The sequence below is a fragment of the Exophiala aquamarina genome, assembly GCF_000709125.1.
Source record: "Exophiala aquamarina CBS 119918 chromosome Unknown aczIA-supercont1.11, whole genome shotgun sequence".
NCBI classification, from domain to species: Eukaryota; Fungi; Ascomycota; class Eurotiomycetes; order Chaetothyriales; family Herpotrichiellaceae; genus Exophiala; species Exophiala aquamarina.
In genome coordinates this window covers 446,824-461,615 of record NW_013550577.1, presented here as the reverse complement: position 1 = coordinate 461,615, position 14,792 = coordinate 446,824, and the positions used below count along the sequence as shown (strand labels likewise).

The window sequence follows — 14,792 nt, the reverse complement described above, 5'->3', positions numbered from 1 at the left end:
AAGAAGACGAGTCAATGAATTTGATTCAAGGAAATCATCCGGTGGGCCCCGGAGAGATTACTCTCCTGCGTTCTCCCAGTATCCCCAATTCACATGGGTTGTGAGGGAGCCTCATGCGCTCGTACGCAACTACCGAAAGTGCAGATTTGCACTGTCATAGCCTATTCAGGCAGGCGGTATTGTCTTTGGAGTCCTATTACTGTGCGCCTTCCGACGAAGCAGAATCTTAGCGATGCGGAGAGACAGATCTAGTCTTTTGTGCGAAAGGAACCTATCCTCTACTTCTCAACTTGCAATTTAATCTCACAATCTGGATCTGTTGTCCTGCTGCTCGAGCATCTCGGTTCTCCGAACATTATGGAATTTGAGCAAGGGAAGGCTGAAGTCGTTCATACCGAGGAAGGAAAGGGATCCTCCTCTGGTGATGCATACGATGGAGTAAAAGAAGGCCGAACTGAATTGGAAGCATCGGCGACATCAGATCTCAAGCTTGACAAGAAAGGTCTTCCCCTAGTACCACAGCCAACAGATCGTAAAGACGATCCACTAGTAAGTGAAATATCCAGAACGCTGTCATTTACTTTCGGCATTGGACTGTCTACTGATCAAGCATAGAACTGGTCTCCATGGCTCAAATTGTTCATCCTTTTGCAAGTCAGCTGGTTGGCTTTCCTTGGTCCTATGGCCGGCGCAATCGTCAACCCAGCCTTCATCCCCCTCAGCAAACAGTTCAACATCACTGTAGTAGAAGCTTCTTATGAGCTTACGATGTATATCGTGTTTGCGGGCGTGGGGCCACTGCTTACAGTTCCGCTATCGAACTTGTACGGTCGAAGGCCAGTTTACATTGTCGGCAACCTTGTGGCGGCTGTGACCAATGTCGCTGCAGGTCGCTGCACCACATGGGCTGGAATAATGGTGACAAGGGCCTTTAACGGAATAGGCGCAGGTTCGCCCGCAGCGATCGGAGCCGCTACTATTTGTGACATGTATTTCTTGCATGAGCGTGGGTTCTACATGGGAATCTTCACCTTCTTCCTCACCAATGGACCTCATGCTGCTTCCCTTTTCGGAGGATTCATAGCTCAGAATTTAGGGTGGCGTCAGTGCTTCCTCATTCCGGTAAGCTTATATGGAGTCTTTCTGCACAGGTTTTGACGCTTTCAAGGGTTATATGCAGATAAGCACGCTAGTTTTCACGCTGTTCTGCCTCCCAGAAACAATCTATTCTCGCCGATCCATTGCCGGTCAACGGGAACGCTCTTTCAGGGATCTTCTTCTCTTCAAGAATTCTGGATTACAGGATCGCAAACTACAACCTGCCGACTTCCTCAAACCCTTTTACATGTTTAAGTATCTTGCAATTGTCATTCCAGGGTTTTACTATATGACAGCTTTTGGGTTTGGCTCGGTGATGTTTGCGGCGACAGGATCGAAGTTGTTCCATCAAATGTACGGTTTCGATGTTGCGCAGACTGGGTTGATGCTTAGCATTCCTCTGCTCATCGGCTGTCTGCTCGGTGAGATGAGCGCAGGCTGGCTAACAGATTACATGGTCTATCGATACGCCAAAAAGCACAGAGGTCGACGGGAGCCAGAACCTCGTATAAATGCGATCCCTCTCGCTGTTCTCTGCCCGATTGGAATCATCATCGACGGCATCTGCTTGACGCATCACAAGACAGTCCCCTGGGTAGGAGCGGCATTCGGTATGGGGATCGCCAATTTTGGCCTTCAAGTCGCAACCACAATTACGTATAGCTACTGCACAGATGTAAGTGTCGAGGCGGCATTCTTCCTCGGGACCTATTTCCTAACTGAAGGACAACAGTGCTACAAGCCCCAGAGTTCCGAGATTTCCAGCATCCTCAACCTATTTCGAAGCATTTTCTCCATGACAATCTCATTCTACGCGTAGGTGATTTCCTTGCCTGATTTAAAACCAGCTAATTGACACATCAAACCTCAACAGGATTCCGCTGGGTGAAAAGATTGAGTACCAGTACGCTTGGCTTCTCTTTGCCATGATCCACGTTGGTTTCCTGATTCCTATGGTCTTGCTCCGGTTTTATGGCGTCCGGTTGAGAAACAGTGCTTGGCAGAAGCCCCCGACTTTTCACGACGATATCTAGATCTTCGCTAAACGTGGAAGATGTCGGTATCAGTTTATTTCCATTTCATGGTGGAATGGGGTGAGTCCATATGGATCGAATATGGACGTGGGACAGCATAGTGATCTAGACCCTCGTACTACTGGAGTACTGAATACTATTCCAAGCGCAGTCCATCACTGGTCCACACTTAGCTCATCTGCTTAGGTCTGTAGCGAGCAAAGAGCGCGGGGACCTGTGATAGCCTCGGGGCAGTGATAGTCACGTGATGCTTGCTCTTGTGGTCTTAAGCCTCACCGTAATCCAGGCTTACGGTCAATTATATGACGAACGCGCGCCAAAACACGACGACAAACTTGTGCCTGCTCGACCTCATTCTTGGTGCTCCAGATGCTCCATTATTCAATACTTCACTTGCAGCCTTCATTTCGCCGTCCCGGTTGCCCCAAGAGCAAGATTACTCTTCCTCCTTACTCCTCGACTCAACCAATTACTTTCCCATCTGTACTATCAAACCAGCACGAGAGGGCCATCCATATCAACGCTCTTGAAGCATCAATCCCCAGATCACCGTTTCGCCATGGTATGTACTGCTTCGATGCTTTCATCTCACCTCTTCTTCCCCAGAAATCCACGTCACCCCTCTTTAGATGACATACTAGATATCGTAGATATACAATCTCCCGCAATAGCTGGTCCACTGACTCAGAAACCAGTCTCTCCGCCTCGCCCCTCCAGCGTCGCACCCGACCAGCACGACCAACACAGCAGCAACCAAACTCTCGTCCACAAGCAGCGACGGCCGACGGGACAACCTCGATCGCGGCGCGCCGTCGGCCCCCGGCCTCCCCGACACCCTTCGCTCCTCTCTCCAACCCAGCTTGTCCGCGTCGTCGACGTCGACAGTCACGTCGTCTCACCCCCTTGAAACCCGGCTGCAGAACTGGACGGCGACACAGGAGCGCACGCAGATGAACCTGCTGCGCCGCAACTTCGGGCTTGCGGAGCCGCTGCGCCGCGGCATGGAGTTGCACGTGGTGCGGACGAGCGACAGCTTCCGGCCGAGCGTGCTGGGCGCGCCCGCGCGAGTGCACGAGGATATCCTGGCGGGCAGGGACACGCAGTTGAGCTGGGAGGATGTCTACTGTGGCCAGGACGGCATGAATCTGGGCCTTAATACCGGCGGTGACGGCCAGGGCGTCGGTTGGACCGAGGAGATGGAGCGGAAGGTTGGTATGGGCAAGTGGTAGTTGACGTGGCAGGCATCTGAAGGTGGACACTGCTGGGAGGAGGAGAGTTCCGGGAAGGGCGTCGCAGCGAGTCACGGATTGTCTCAGTTCAGGACCTCTTCGACCTCGACGGGGTCGTGACCCATGGCCTCGATTTCTTTCTCTTCTCTTGTAAGAAGCCCGACCTTCCAAATCAGCATTGCACACAGGTTCGCAATGGCGGGAGGTCCAGTCCAGGCCGGCAGCACGTACGTGCCACCCAACCTGCTGCAGGAGGTCTTTTCCTCGCCTCACCCGTCCACCCACCGGCATGGCATCAGAGAAAAGGAGTTCCAGTAGACATGGCTAGTATGCAATGCAGTCGCAGGGATGGCCTGGCCGGATCTTTTTCCTTAGAATTGTACCAATACAATGCAAAACAATACCCATGTTTCTTAGGTACACCTACATCCTACATACGAGAAACCCCAGGTTCTTCCGCGTTCCCCCCCCCCCCCCCCGGGGCGGAAAGAAAACCAACCAAACCGATTGAGCCCGTCTGCTCTCTTTTTGTGCCATTCCCTCCCATTTCTTCTTCTCGGGAGCGTATGTTGTATGGGGTACTGAGTTTCTACGACCACCTCAAGCAAGGGCCAGAGGCGAGAAAACGATGTTGGGGGCTGCCGCATCAGCACGGAGCCGGGTTCTTTTCCTTGCATCGAGACATGCGAGGTATATTTCACTTGATCCCTGAAAGAAAAAGAATGCGCATTGCAGGGGAGCGTTAGGAAAGAGGGCAGGCTACTGATAGTGGCAATAGTCACCTACTATAGGTTGGCTAACAAGTGTACAATCCAGCATTCATGTCCTGCAAACCTATATACCGGCGTATGAGAAAAGAAGATTGTTGGTCTGAACTGCCTGGAACGCCTCAGTACGCCGAGGTTCTGTGACGGCCACTACTCTTTCTAGTTTCAACCACCAATCAAGCACGGCGCATGGTTAGCTCTTCACCAAGGCTGAAATCACTGAAGAGCATAACCAATTTGCCTCTTGCCAGGCCCATCAGCTTCACAACAGACCAACACCTTTTGGAAAAGAGCTGTACATGCACTATCTCCATGATCAAAACCACGGACCACACCAGGTCACCACTGTCCTCGCAAGTGGAGAGTTGGGACCAGTCAAAAAGAACATAAGCAAATGGCAACCAAGTGTGCCCACCATTTTATCATGACGGCGCCGTATCCGGTGCTGGGAAGAAAGCCAAACAAAATGTAAATCACGTCCGAGCCAAGATTTATCCCGTGCCACGCCCAACGCCGCGCCTCAAAAAGTGATAAAGGATCTGGAGGCGTGAAAAGCCTGGGTGGAACCAGAATTCGAGCATATTGTGCGGACAAGCAAGTAAGCGTCCACATGTCCCAAACATGTCTTGCGATTTCCTGGCCAGTACATGGTCGCTCCCAAAAGATGAAGTATGTGGAAGTTCAATTACATGATGACACAGCGACATCCTGGACTTCGACCTTCTGCCTCGCGATTGTTGGAGAGACTGGATTTGCCACCTTTGGCATCATCCTCCTCAACAAAATCCTGAGGTTTAATTGTCATGTGTAGCACATTAGGTGCTTCCGCACTGAACTTGTAATCTGGGAGGTGAATTAGTTTGCAAGATCAGTCAGCGATTGGACAGGATGTATACCTTTTAATGGCGCTTTGTCATCAAGCAACTTCCCAAAACTGATCAGACGGATATAATTGGGGCTGCTGGGTTTGGCCTCCCATTCGTCCCGCCATTCTCGCAAGATGAGTTCTTTCAACTTGTAAACGCTTAGATTGAAGGGATCGCCACCGGGAACGTCGACACTTCGTTTGTTCAGGTATTTACTGTCGAGCTTGAAGGGGTGTCTGGCCCCTGAAGTGAGGAGGAGGGTTACCTGTAGGACTGGGCCGGTGGTCTCGCTGTCTTTCGTAGGTACGACTGGAGAATCCGAAGAGGGTCCGATGGCGGTGGAGAAAGTCCTCGTCACGGCGGAGCCGTCGACAAGGGGTGGAGAGGGTTCCGGATTTAAGGATTGGTCGATGGCAGTCCTGGTATCTACTCTTTGAGGGCCATGGGGATGTGCCGAGGAATCGGTCGAGGTGGTCTTTGTTACTGGCGGAGAGGAAGTAGAATCGGTGGGATCTGAGGGAGGGGGTTTAGAGGGAAGGTCGGACATCTCGACTGGTGTAGATGCGGGAATTTCGACCTGTAGAGTCGATTGCTGAGGGATGTCTTGCGCGGCTGAGCGTGTGTCCGAGACAGGTTCGGACTGTGGTTGGAGGTTGGTTGAATCGGGAGTCGGGCTCATCTTGGACCTCGGCGAGTATGAAGACTCGGCTCAGTGGCAGAATAACGGAAGATAGAACGAGTGACGAGGAAGACAGGCCGGGACAGCTGCGCGCCGAATCTGGGATGCGGTGAGATGAGATGAGATGTGAGGATAGACAGTGGTAGTTGGTAGTCGGTAGTTGGTAGTGGTGGTTATTAAGTTGGAGCAAGACCAACTTGTCAAATGCAGGTGCAGGTGCAGGTGCAGGTGGAGGTGCAAGTGCGATTGCGGGTTCGGTGCGGACGAGCGTGTGGGTGGTACGTAGGTGCGGCTGTGTGGGTGCGGGCGCACGGGCACTTGCACTTGCACTTGCACGGTTGGAGTTCAAGACTCAATGGGAATGCCCTGGGCTCCCGGCAGTGAGGACGAGGACGAGGATCAGGATCAGGATCAGGATCAGGAGCGGCTGCAACGGATGGGCGTTGCAGACGAGTCTGGTGTGGCGAGTCACCGTAGCAGAAGTTTGACTGCCGGCTGGCAAGCAATAATAGTACCCGTACCAGAGACCCCGTAATTCTGATGGAAAGGACAGTCCTGGAGGGATCCTGAGACAAATTGAATTGGATTCGGAGGAGTGAAATTGATGTTTCAATCAATGCAATGCACGACGATAAGCCCGAGAGTCGCAGCGACAACTTGGTAGTGTTGGGCGGACGGAGAAGGACAAGTAATTGCTGGAGTTTCTAAGTGAGAAATAAACAGCCAGGACAACCGGTCATGGGTGGCAAACGGTAAGCGGAAAAAGGACACTCGTAGGACACTCGTAGGCGGGCGGGAGTCCCGACGGACCAGGCGAATAGGTACCGAGTGGCCACTGTTAGAGCACGACATGGGCATCAACGGGAGCTGGTGCTTAAGCATGGCCATGGTCGTTTAGGCCAGGGATGAGTACCAAGACAGTCAACTCTCCGCGACGCAGTACTCTGTACATGAGTACATGGCACCTATGCTTGGCTGAGCCTGTCCATGACCACATGGGTATCGGCTACCTCGGAGTGGCCAGAAGCAGTGGCCGCCCTGGAAACCCAAGAGTCCAAGTTTCTGGGGGAGTGGGCCCCCAAGACAGCCGCCAAAGCCCAGGGCTCTCGGGGCGGCATTTTGGAGGGGTGCATAGCCTAGCGATCCCAGTAATTGTGGCTCGGCCGCCCCCATCGCGAGCGATCGAGACGTAACCCCGCAAAGTTGGTGTGGCCAGTGGCCACCGACTCAACCAACATTCACTTCCCCAATAAATAGCGGGACATAGCCCATCTTGCTTTCTAGACGTTCGCGGGCCAACAACTGACTACTCGTAATCGTGCACGCCAAGCAGCCTAAATGAATATTCGGCTAATGATTCTTTTCACTGGCCTGACACGTTCTGCTGAGCACAAGACCAGCAGCACAGCCGCCGGTACATATGTACTACACGGTACCACTGGCATTGTCAAGATGGAGGTAAATATTGAGGCCCGAATTGAGGGGAATGAACTGAGACTGTAATATCCCGAGTAATTCGGAAACTGTTCCCTGGGTCGGTAAAGCGTCGTCCGTCCAGGCACCACCAGCTCCAGCTCAATTTGAAAAAGAGCGTTCTCACTAGAAAACGCCACGATTGAAGCACAGATGCCACTGCCACGCCGAGCACTGTACGAGATACCAAGCCTGGGACACAGCAAGCCTCAGACCCAACCACTATACCTACCGATACCTTCTGTTCTGACCCCTTGCTTCTCCTGCTTAACCCCAAGAAGTCGGACCTTGCCAATCGTAGCTCCACTGGCATCCTGACTCTTCCATCCATCTAGGCTGGATTGCAGCTCTCGAACCACCTCTACATCGTTCTTCACCAGCAAAGCCAATGCATCGTACCCTCCAGCGCCGGGCGCGACACCGCCCACCACCCCGGGCAAAGCGGTGCAGAAATCCAGCAATTCTGTAATGACTGGAGGCTCGATGGGCACTGCAGACGCAGTAGACATTTCTCGAACCAGGCTGCGGATCGTGGAGATGATATCTGCCAGTTCGTGGTAGCCGTCGAATGCCATCCCTTCATTCTCCGCAAGCCGTCGTAGTTCTCGGCAGAGGTCATCCTGACCTTGTTGCAAGGCATTCCACAGCAAGGACGATGCTTCAGCTTGCTCTTTTCTCCATTGAAGTACTTTGCGAACCATTCCGGGAGTCTCTGAGCCGCAGTCCACGTCGCACATCACCAGTAGCAAGCTACTGGGAACTTGTACCGCCTGGCGCGCTACTTCTTGGTCCCAGACATTCTCCAAACCAAGATCATCCACACAGATGTGGAGCCGTTCTGCGAACCCGGCGCTTGCTGGCTCCCCCACCGTTTCCAGGATCGCAGGACTGAAGCGTTGGTATAGACAGGAACCGAAAACGGCGGCAGCAACATCAAACCCTGAACCGACCTTGCCTTGAGCGGCACAATGCGCCGCTTGTGCCAGGTTATGGGTACGGCTGAGATGGGTGGCTTCTTCACCATCGCCTTGACGATCAAATCCGTAAAACACAAGCAACGCTCCCACCAGCGCCGTAACCAAGGCCGCTGAAGAGCCCAGCCCAGTCTTGTGCGCCTCTGTCAATTTGACTCCGAAATCCGTAAAATCAGTCCTTGCATCTTGCGGTTGCGACGACCCTGCAGACTGAGAGTAGTAATCATCATCTGCTAGAATGGTGACCTTGAGGCTCTGGTAGATATCCTTGGTGATGTGTGACAGATAGGTCAACACATATCGAAGCGTAGTCTCCACGAATTTGTTCAATCCAGCAGTGAAACCAGCTTGGTGCTGCACTTGAGAAACATCGACAGCAACACGTTCACCGGCTACCTTTGAGACGGCATAGAGCCATTTCGCTTCGCTGAACTGTGGAGACTGCACCTGGATAAGTGCGCCACCTTCCACTGTGTGGTGAGGTTGAAGCCACGTCTCGATGTGAACGTGGATCCGAGCGTCGAGACCGAACACCAGGCCCGTGTGTTTCTTGTCGAGCACTAGAAAACCCCCTGCAAAGAGGACCTTGCCAGGTGCCGATACGGCGACCGACTGCGAAGACATCGGCGGAGACACTGGTGCGGTTGAGGTCAAAGCTGGGAGGATTTATGCCGTGAGAAGGCAGCCTTGGCAGCCAAAGACGGGTCGGGAAAATCCAATTGTTCCGGGACGATGGCATATGACAAGGCTGACGATGCGACGCCAAGTCTTGCGATGACCAGAATATCTTGGCATCCCGACGCGCCTCAAGGAGGTTCGACGTATGGCAAACGTTCTGTACAATGCAGGAGCATCAATTAACTCAGGTATCAATCCTGTTCACGACACACTCATGGTGGCGCTGGAAGTCCTATAATATTCTATTGTCTATATTCCATGGGCATATTTCGTCATGCAGCGCATTTCATGATCACCAATGTTTCCTGGTTCAAGTGCCAAGCTTTGCACCCCGCATTAGACCTTCATCTCAAAATTGCCCCAGTATTAAAGGACGCGTACCGCTACGGCTTGCTCAAAAGATGTTGCAGCGACCCTGAGAGCAGGTATATCATCGCTAGGCTCGAGGGCTCCCCCTGGTAATATGCGACGCACACGGCCGCCGTCTCGTGTGAGTAACGCTTGCGATCGCTGTCGACGACAGAAGCAACGAGTGAGTTCTACCCAGGCTTTGCATGCAGAACATTGTCAAGGTAACTCCCGGAAGTGCGATGACTTTCGACCATGTTCAAACTGCCTCCACGCGCGCTCTGAGTGCACAACTTCTGAACAACCGGAGTCAACCAAGTACGCAATCCCTTCCCAGCATGCTGTGTTCTGACTCTGGCATATTCAGAAGAGTACGGCTTCCAAAACGAGTAGAGTCTCAAGAGTCTGGGACCCCCAGCGAGAGAAGGTTCGCCCACATCAAACCTTTCCCGAATACCCGCCAGCCATCTCAAGATCCAGGCTGGCGCCATGGACCCTTGTCCCCCCCAGCTGAGCATTCTGATCGGCATACCCGCAGTCGGCGGCATGAGGTTTCTGACTTACAAACCGAAACGCGCCGTACGAGATCCGTTTTCGCGGAGTTGCACGAGTCAGATTCGGCGATGGGCCTCACGAAGAAGGTGACCTGTTCACGCTCATGTCTCTTCTCATCTTCTCATCTTCTCACTGATGGCCGTAGATTTTGGGACGCATCACTTCGCCAACTATACCAGCCCTTAACACATTCGCCATTCCAGGAGGCGATTCTAGCAGAGCCTCGGACTCGACTCCGACAGATATTAGAGGAGTCGGATTAGCTCAGGAATCGACCCTAGCGGCTCATTAAGCTACATACTTTTAGTGGCTCGACATGGGTAAATGTAGAAGAACTAATTAGATCCTGGTAGGTGTGATTGTAGGGTAATGGCTATTCCGTGCTCCAACATCTGCCAGCCTTTCCAATGGATCTTGGGAAAAGTATATTCTTATTATGTACGAGGCAGTCAACTCTGGAGTGGACTCGGCGGCTAAAACTAGGAATGTGGGGTTGACTCAGGAGCCGAGAAAGTCAAACGTCTCCCTTGAATGGGCCCAAGATCCGTCGGAACAGTACGCTAGGAAGCCATGTTTTTAGATCCGGTTGGTGGGGACGGCCAAAGGCTGAGGAATTGAACCAGCTTCGCTACGAAAGATTAACCCTGTTGACGGAAGGAATGTTGCCCCAACTTCTGGGCGAGACAACGGCACGGCACGTTATGTCTCCTAGATTAGCCTGTCATGTATCTCGACGGTGACATGGAAGGAAACACCTGGGATATAAGAAGCAGAGTCTACCCAAGGTCCCCAGGTCTCAGCACCAGAACATCACAAAGATAGGTTTTCAAGCTATACAGTACCAACATTCCAATTTCTGCTTCAATCGAATCGCAACCATGACCACCCGAAGAGGCTCAGTCGCTGTGGAGCGTAATGCTTCTATCAGGGCTCACTCCTACTCTGTTGCTGCGCAGGTAGCCGAGCAAGAGAGCTGGATTGAAAAAAAGCTGAAACCCGAAGGGGTCAGCGCCAGGTATCCCTTCAAGGGGAAGCCTTTGCTTTATGCGACATACGCATTTGGCAGCTTGGGGGATGCTTTATTCGGCTACAACTCAGGTGTGAGAGTCTAGGCTTCCAAGAACTAGAGCTAATCAGGCTATAGGTATTATGTCAGGCTTACTCGTCAATCCGGTGTTCGTGTCTTGGTTCTACCGCGACTACGGGGGGCCGATGGAAAGACAGCCAGCATTAACTCCTCTATTATCGGAATATCGGTCGCCTGCCTTCAACTCACTGCAGCACTTGGAGTACTCATTGCCGGAAGGCTAGGGGACATCATTGGCAGAAAGAAGTGCGTGCGCATTGGCGGCTTCATCTATTTCTTCAGCGCCTTCATCCAGATGTTCGCTCCGGACTTTGTTACTTTCGTCACTGGTCGCACTATCCAAGGTCTTGGTGTTGGTTTTCTCTCAATGACCGTGCCTATCGTCCAAACCGAAATTGCCACAGCCCACAGAAGAGGTCTCATGGTCAAAATCAAGTACACTTGTCTTATTGCTGGATACATGCTATCTTGCTGGGTGGACTACGGCTTCAACTTCCTACTTCCCAGTGAAATATCCTGGAAAGAGCCCTTCATTATTCAGATCATTCTCTCATTCATACTGTTTGCCATGTCATTCTACCTCCCAGAAACTCCTCGTTGGCTAGCAAAAAGTGGCTATATGACAGAGTACCTTCAGACCGTTGCGGATCTGCATTCAAATGGCGACACTCAGGTGGAACATGTACAGCAGGTATACCTTGAAATCCAGGAGGCTGTTATTTACGAAACTGCCCTCGGAAAGTCTACTTGGACGGTAAGTCAGTGACATCCACCGAGCTCGATATATACTAAACCTCACTAGTAGGAAATTTTTACCCGGTACCGAAAGCGCACGATGGTTGGTATTACTGTCCAAATGTTTGCTCAGCTTAATGGGATCAATATCATCTCATTCTACCTTCCAAGCACACTTGCGGCCGCTGGATTCGACTAACGTAAATCCCTTTTGCACACCGGAGCAAATGCCATTCCTTACACAGCCGCCACAGTCTTGACGTGGTATCTGGCAGACAGGTGGGGCCGTAAGCCCTTACTTATCCTTGGAGGTAATATCATGCCGACAGTATTCTAGGAGCTATTGTTAACACAGTTTAGGTGTCGCCATGGTCGTTTTGCAAGGTATCATCTGCGCTTTCACAGAAGCAAATATGGGAGTCAACACCAAGGCCAACGGTCAGTACGCTTTTGTGATGCTCTACAACATCGTCTATGGATTTACATGCGGTCCAATGCCCTGGCTTCTTCCTGCAGAAATCTTTCCACTATGCCGCCGCAGCAAAGGCATGGCTCTTGCAACCACCAGTAACTGGATCTTCAACTTCATCATTGGCATGGTCGCGCCGGATGCCTTTGCTGGCATTAATGGCTACTTCTATCTGATCATAGCCGGATTTTGCCTATTCTCTGCTGGTATGACATACTTCTATTATGTTGAGACCGCAGGTCATACACTTGAAGAGATTGCAGTTGCTTTTGGAGACAAGGCATTCGAAGACGATGATCATAACGTCATGCAGATTGTGAACTGGCCAGACGAAAAAAGGAGACCCAGCGTGACTCAGGCATGAACCAGAATTGAAGTGTCGCCTGGTAAGGTACGGCATTAGGGGGAATTTAACAGCCGCTGTTGTGGTGTGTAACATGGTGGGTCTTGATGGCATGTCTGCATTGTGGCAGGAACGGATGATATGCCATCAAGAGATGTAAATGCAATTTGCCAGCAATGGTGGAGCACGTATGGACAACGCTGGAAACAAGGCTACAGACCACAATCTGGCTTGATGGCGCGATCAATATGATTGAGACTCAGAGTTGTCAGGACATCATCGTATTAGCGGGGTATAAGGTGGCTTTCAGGGCTTGCCACACACTGATTGTGCGAAGTTAACTTATGCGGAGCCTCGAAACTCCCATCGCTGAGATATTGGACTAGCTGAACCGCTGTCTCTCTCAAAGAGTTGATTGGATCTCCGACAGGTGATTGTTTGCAGCACTCCATCCCTGTATCAGCAGTCCGTTAACCATAGCTACAACAGCGTTTCAGTCATTTATCATGTACGGTATCATTGCCATGATTGTAGCTCTGCCAGGCAGTCGCGTTTTCGTTGGTCCCATACTGTGTACGTAGCACCCTGTGCGACCTTTGTAGTGTGGGCAAAGGTTGGTGTCTAAACCCGAAATTAGCCCGGGACAAAGAGCATACAAAACGCAAGTTATTATGTAGTGGCGGTGGTAAGCTGTGAAGAGCTCATCCGAATATTTCCAGCATGTCTAAAGAGGTAGGGTCAATGGCACACCTGTGAATGGCCTGCTCGCATCGAGCCAAATATTTTAACCCGATTGGCACCTGTGACATCGTGCTGTCGCTAAAGTATCAAATTTCTCAGGTCACTCCTGCAAGCTAGACTAGATGATCCATTGGAGAAACACTATCGAGAAATGAAGACATGCTTCAATGGTTAGTCGAGGCGGCCCCGCCGATTGAAATAGCCATACCCAAAGTTGGAAGAGCGATTCATGGCTCTCAATGTGGCATCTATCGATACAGCGCGCTACAGTGGTAAGGCATCTTCGTCGACCTTTCGAAATTGGAGGGACTGTGCTGAGTCGCTGGCGTTCAGACTTTCTCAAGAACTCTCTCCTGCCTCGTCAAGACTCGAAAAGCTATACAGTGACAAAATAGTTTATTATCTATCTGTCTCTAACTGCGGCCTGCTAGGATCACTCGTTGCCATTCGCGTCACTGGCGCTTTATTCACGAGTATTGAACTTGTGGGAGTACAAGACGATGAGCCGAGCTCTTCTCGCTATGTTGGTCTTAAACTGGAGCCAAATAGATATCTCCTGAAAATTTCATTCAGACATATCTGAAAAAGGTACGGGACCAGTTGGTTAGTTCGAAGGAACCACGGTGTGTTCTACCATCTGTGTCCGCATAGTTAGCTTATGATGACACTGCCTCGGGTTAGCATATACTCACCCAAAGGACTCCTCAAAGTACTCCAGCCCTTGTTTACCATCCTTCAATGCTTGGTGCACCGCAGCACGGGCTTCATCTGCCATAGCCCCAGGACCGCAGGTAAGAACAGCGATTCTACCACCCATTGACCCGGCTGCGTTGACTTGATCAACTACACCGAGAACGGCCGCCCTGATATCTGGCCTCTGGTTTGAAATCTCAATATCATGGGACTGGACAGGCATGCTTCCTGGTTTATCTGTCTGGGCTAAAGTGCTTTTTTTCTTCTCGCGTGTCGCATAAAACCGAAACTTTATGTCCTCTAGGTTAGTAAATGGCCTCAGTTCTCGAGTCACAATATTGCGGATCATGGCGGATTGCTTTGTTGCCCAGATAACAGTAATGTCTCGCGTTCTTGTTCCTCGTCTCAGTGTGCTAGGCGAAGGATGCTTTGACGAAAGGTTCAGATGTTCTTGAAGATGAGGTATCACCCCTGCAATTCCTGTGCCTCCAACCACGAATATGACATTCTCGAACGAGGAGAGTGGGCTTGTTTCGCCGTAGGGGCCCTCAAGTAATATGCGCGCGTTCCTCAAACCCGATGACCCAGCTCGCTCACATTCGTCCCGAAATCGCTTAGTCCAACTGTTGAATGGCCGAATCAAAAAAACTAATTTTTTGTGTCCTGTAGGAACCAGAAGATCCTTCGCGTGAGCTTCTTGGGAAGAAATTGAAGCCGTAGACGATGATGAAGGGTCCCCTAGGGACGAGCTAGCAGCCATGTAGGTATCCTTTTCTTTTACTATAACTGCAGTCTGGCTGTGAGGGTCCGAAGTAACTTGGGGGTTTGAATCCGACTCAATGTCGTTTTCACCGAGTGGATACGAAGCGGCTAGCGTGAAAGGGTGATTCTCCCAGAACCTCAGCTTGTTGAACTGATAGATGTAATAATGCTGACCTGGCCTGGGATGGAGAATCCTAGACCCAGGAATGGCCTCGACTCTGAGAAGATCGGCGTCTTTGTCGTATGTTGCTGTCGCTCTGC

At 51.4% G+C, this 14,792-nt stretch overlaps 7 protein-coding genes across 7 annotated transcripts; 4 read left to right on the top strand and 3 right to left on the bottom strand.

Annotated features, from left to right (window-relative positions):
- Positions 1 to 357: 357 nt before the first annotated feature.
- Positions 358 to 1,918, top strand: A1O9_09861 (uncharacterized protein; the record flags this gene model as incomplete). Its single annotated transcript, XM_013401202.1, has 3 exons — positions 358 to 549; positions 616 to 1,137; positions 1,169 to 1,918. The coding sequence occupies 3 exons, from the start codon at positions 358 to 360 to the stop codon at positions 1,916 to 1,918; spliced, it is 1,464 nt and encodes a 487-aa protein (XP_013256656.1).
- Positions 1,919 to 2,691: 773 nt separating this feature from the next.
- Positions 2,692 to 3,361, top strand: A1O9_09860 (uncharacterized protein; the record flags this gene model as incomplete). Its single annotated transcript, XM_013401201.1, has 2 exons — positions 2,692 to 2,694; positions 2,828 to 3,361. The coding sequence occupies 2 exons, from the start codon at positions 2,692 to 2,694 to the stop codon at positions 3,359 to 3,361; spliced, it is 537 nt and encodes a 178-aa protein (XP_013256655.1).
- Positions 3,362 to 4,813: 1,452 nt separating this feature from the next.
- Positions 4,814 to 5,673, bottom strand: A1O9_09859 (uncharacterized protein; the record flags this gene model as incomplete). The annotated part of the gene is made up of 2 exons (XM_013401200.1): positions 4,814 to 4,971; positions 5,025 to 5,673. 2 exons carry the CDS (start codon positions 5,671 to 5,673, stop codon positions 4,814 to 4,816), a joined length of 807 nt encoding a protein of 268 aa, XP_013256654.1.
- A 1,682-nt stretch (positions 5,674 to 7,355) lies between these two features.
- Positions 7,356 to 8,744, bottom strand: A1O9_09858 (uncharacterized protein; the record flags this gene model as incomplete). The annotated part of the gene is made up of 1 exon (XM_013401199.1): positions 7,356 to 8,744. One exon carries the CDS (start codon positions 8,742 to 8,744, stop codon positions 7,356 to 7,358), a length of 1,389 nt encoding a protein of 462 aa, XP_013256653.1.
- A 1,835-nt stretch (positions 8,745 to 10,579) lies between these two features.
- A1O9_09857 (uncharacterized protein) lies at positions 10,580 to 11,722 on the top strand (the record flags this gene model as incomplete). Its single annotated transcript, XM_013401198.1, has 3 exons — positions 10,580 to 10,799; positions 10,839 to 11,542; positions 11,594 to 11,722. The coding sequence occupies 3 exons, from the start codon at positions 10,580 to 10,582 to the stop codon at positions 11,720 to 11,722; spliced, it is 1,053 nt and encodes a 350-aa protein (XP_013256652.1).
- A 169-nt stretch (positions 11,723 to 11,891) lies between these two features.
- Positions 11,892 to 12,356, top strand: A1O9_09856 (uncharacterized protein; the record flags this gene model as incomplete). The annotated part of the gene is made up of 1 exon (XM_013401197.1): positions 11,892 to 12,356. The coding sequence occupies one exon, from the start codon at positions 11,892 to 11,894 to the stop codon at positions 12,354 to 12,356; it is 465 nt and encodes a 154-aa protein (XP_013256651.1).
- A 1,289-nt stretch (positions 12,357 to 13,645) lies between these two features.
- On the bottom strand, positions 13,646 to 14,529 carry A1O9_09855 (uncharacterized protein; the record flags this gene model as incomplete). Its single annotated transcript, XM_013401196.1, has 2 exons — positions 13,646 to 13,706; positions 13,769 to 14,529. 2 exons carry the CDS (start codon positions 14,527 to 14,529, stop codon positions 13,646 to 13,648), a joined length of 822 nt encoding a protein of 273 aa, XP_013256650.1.
- Positions 14,530 to 14,792: the final 263 nt, after the last annotated feature.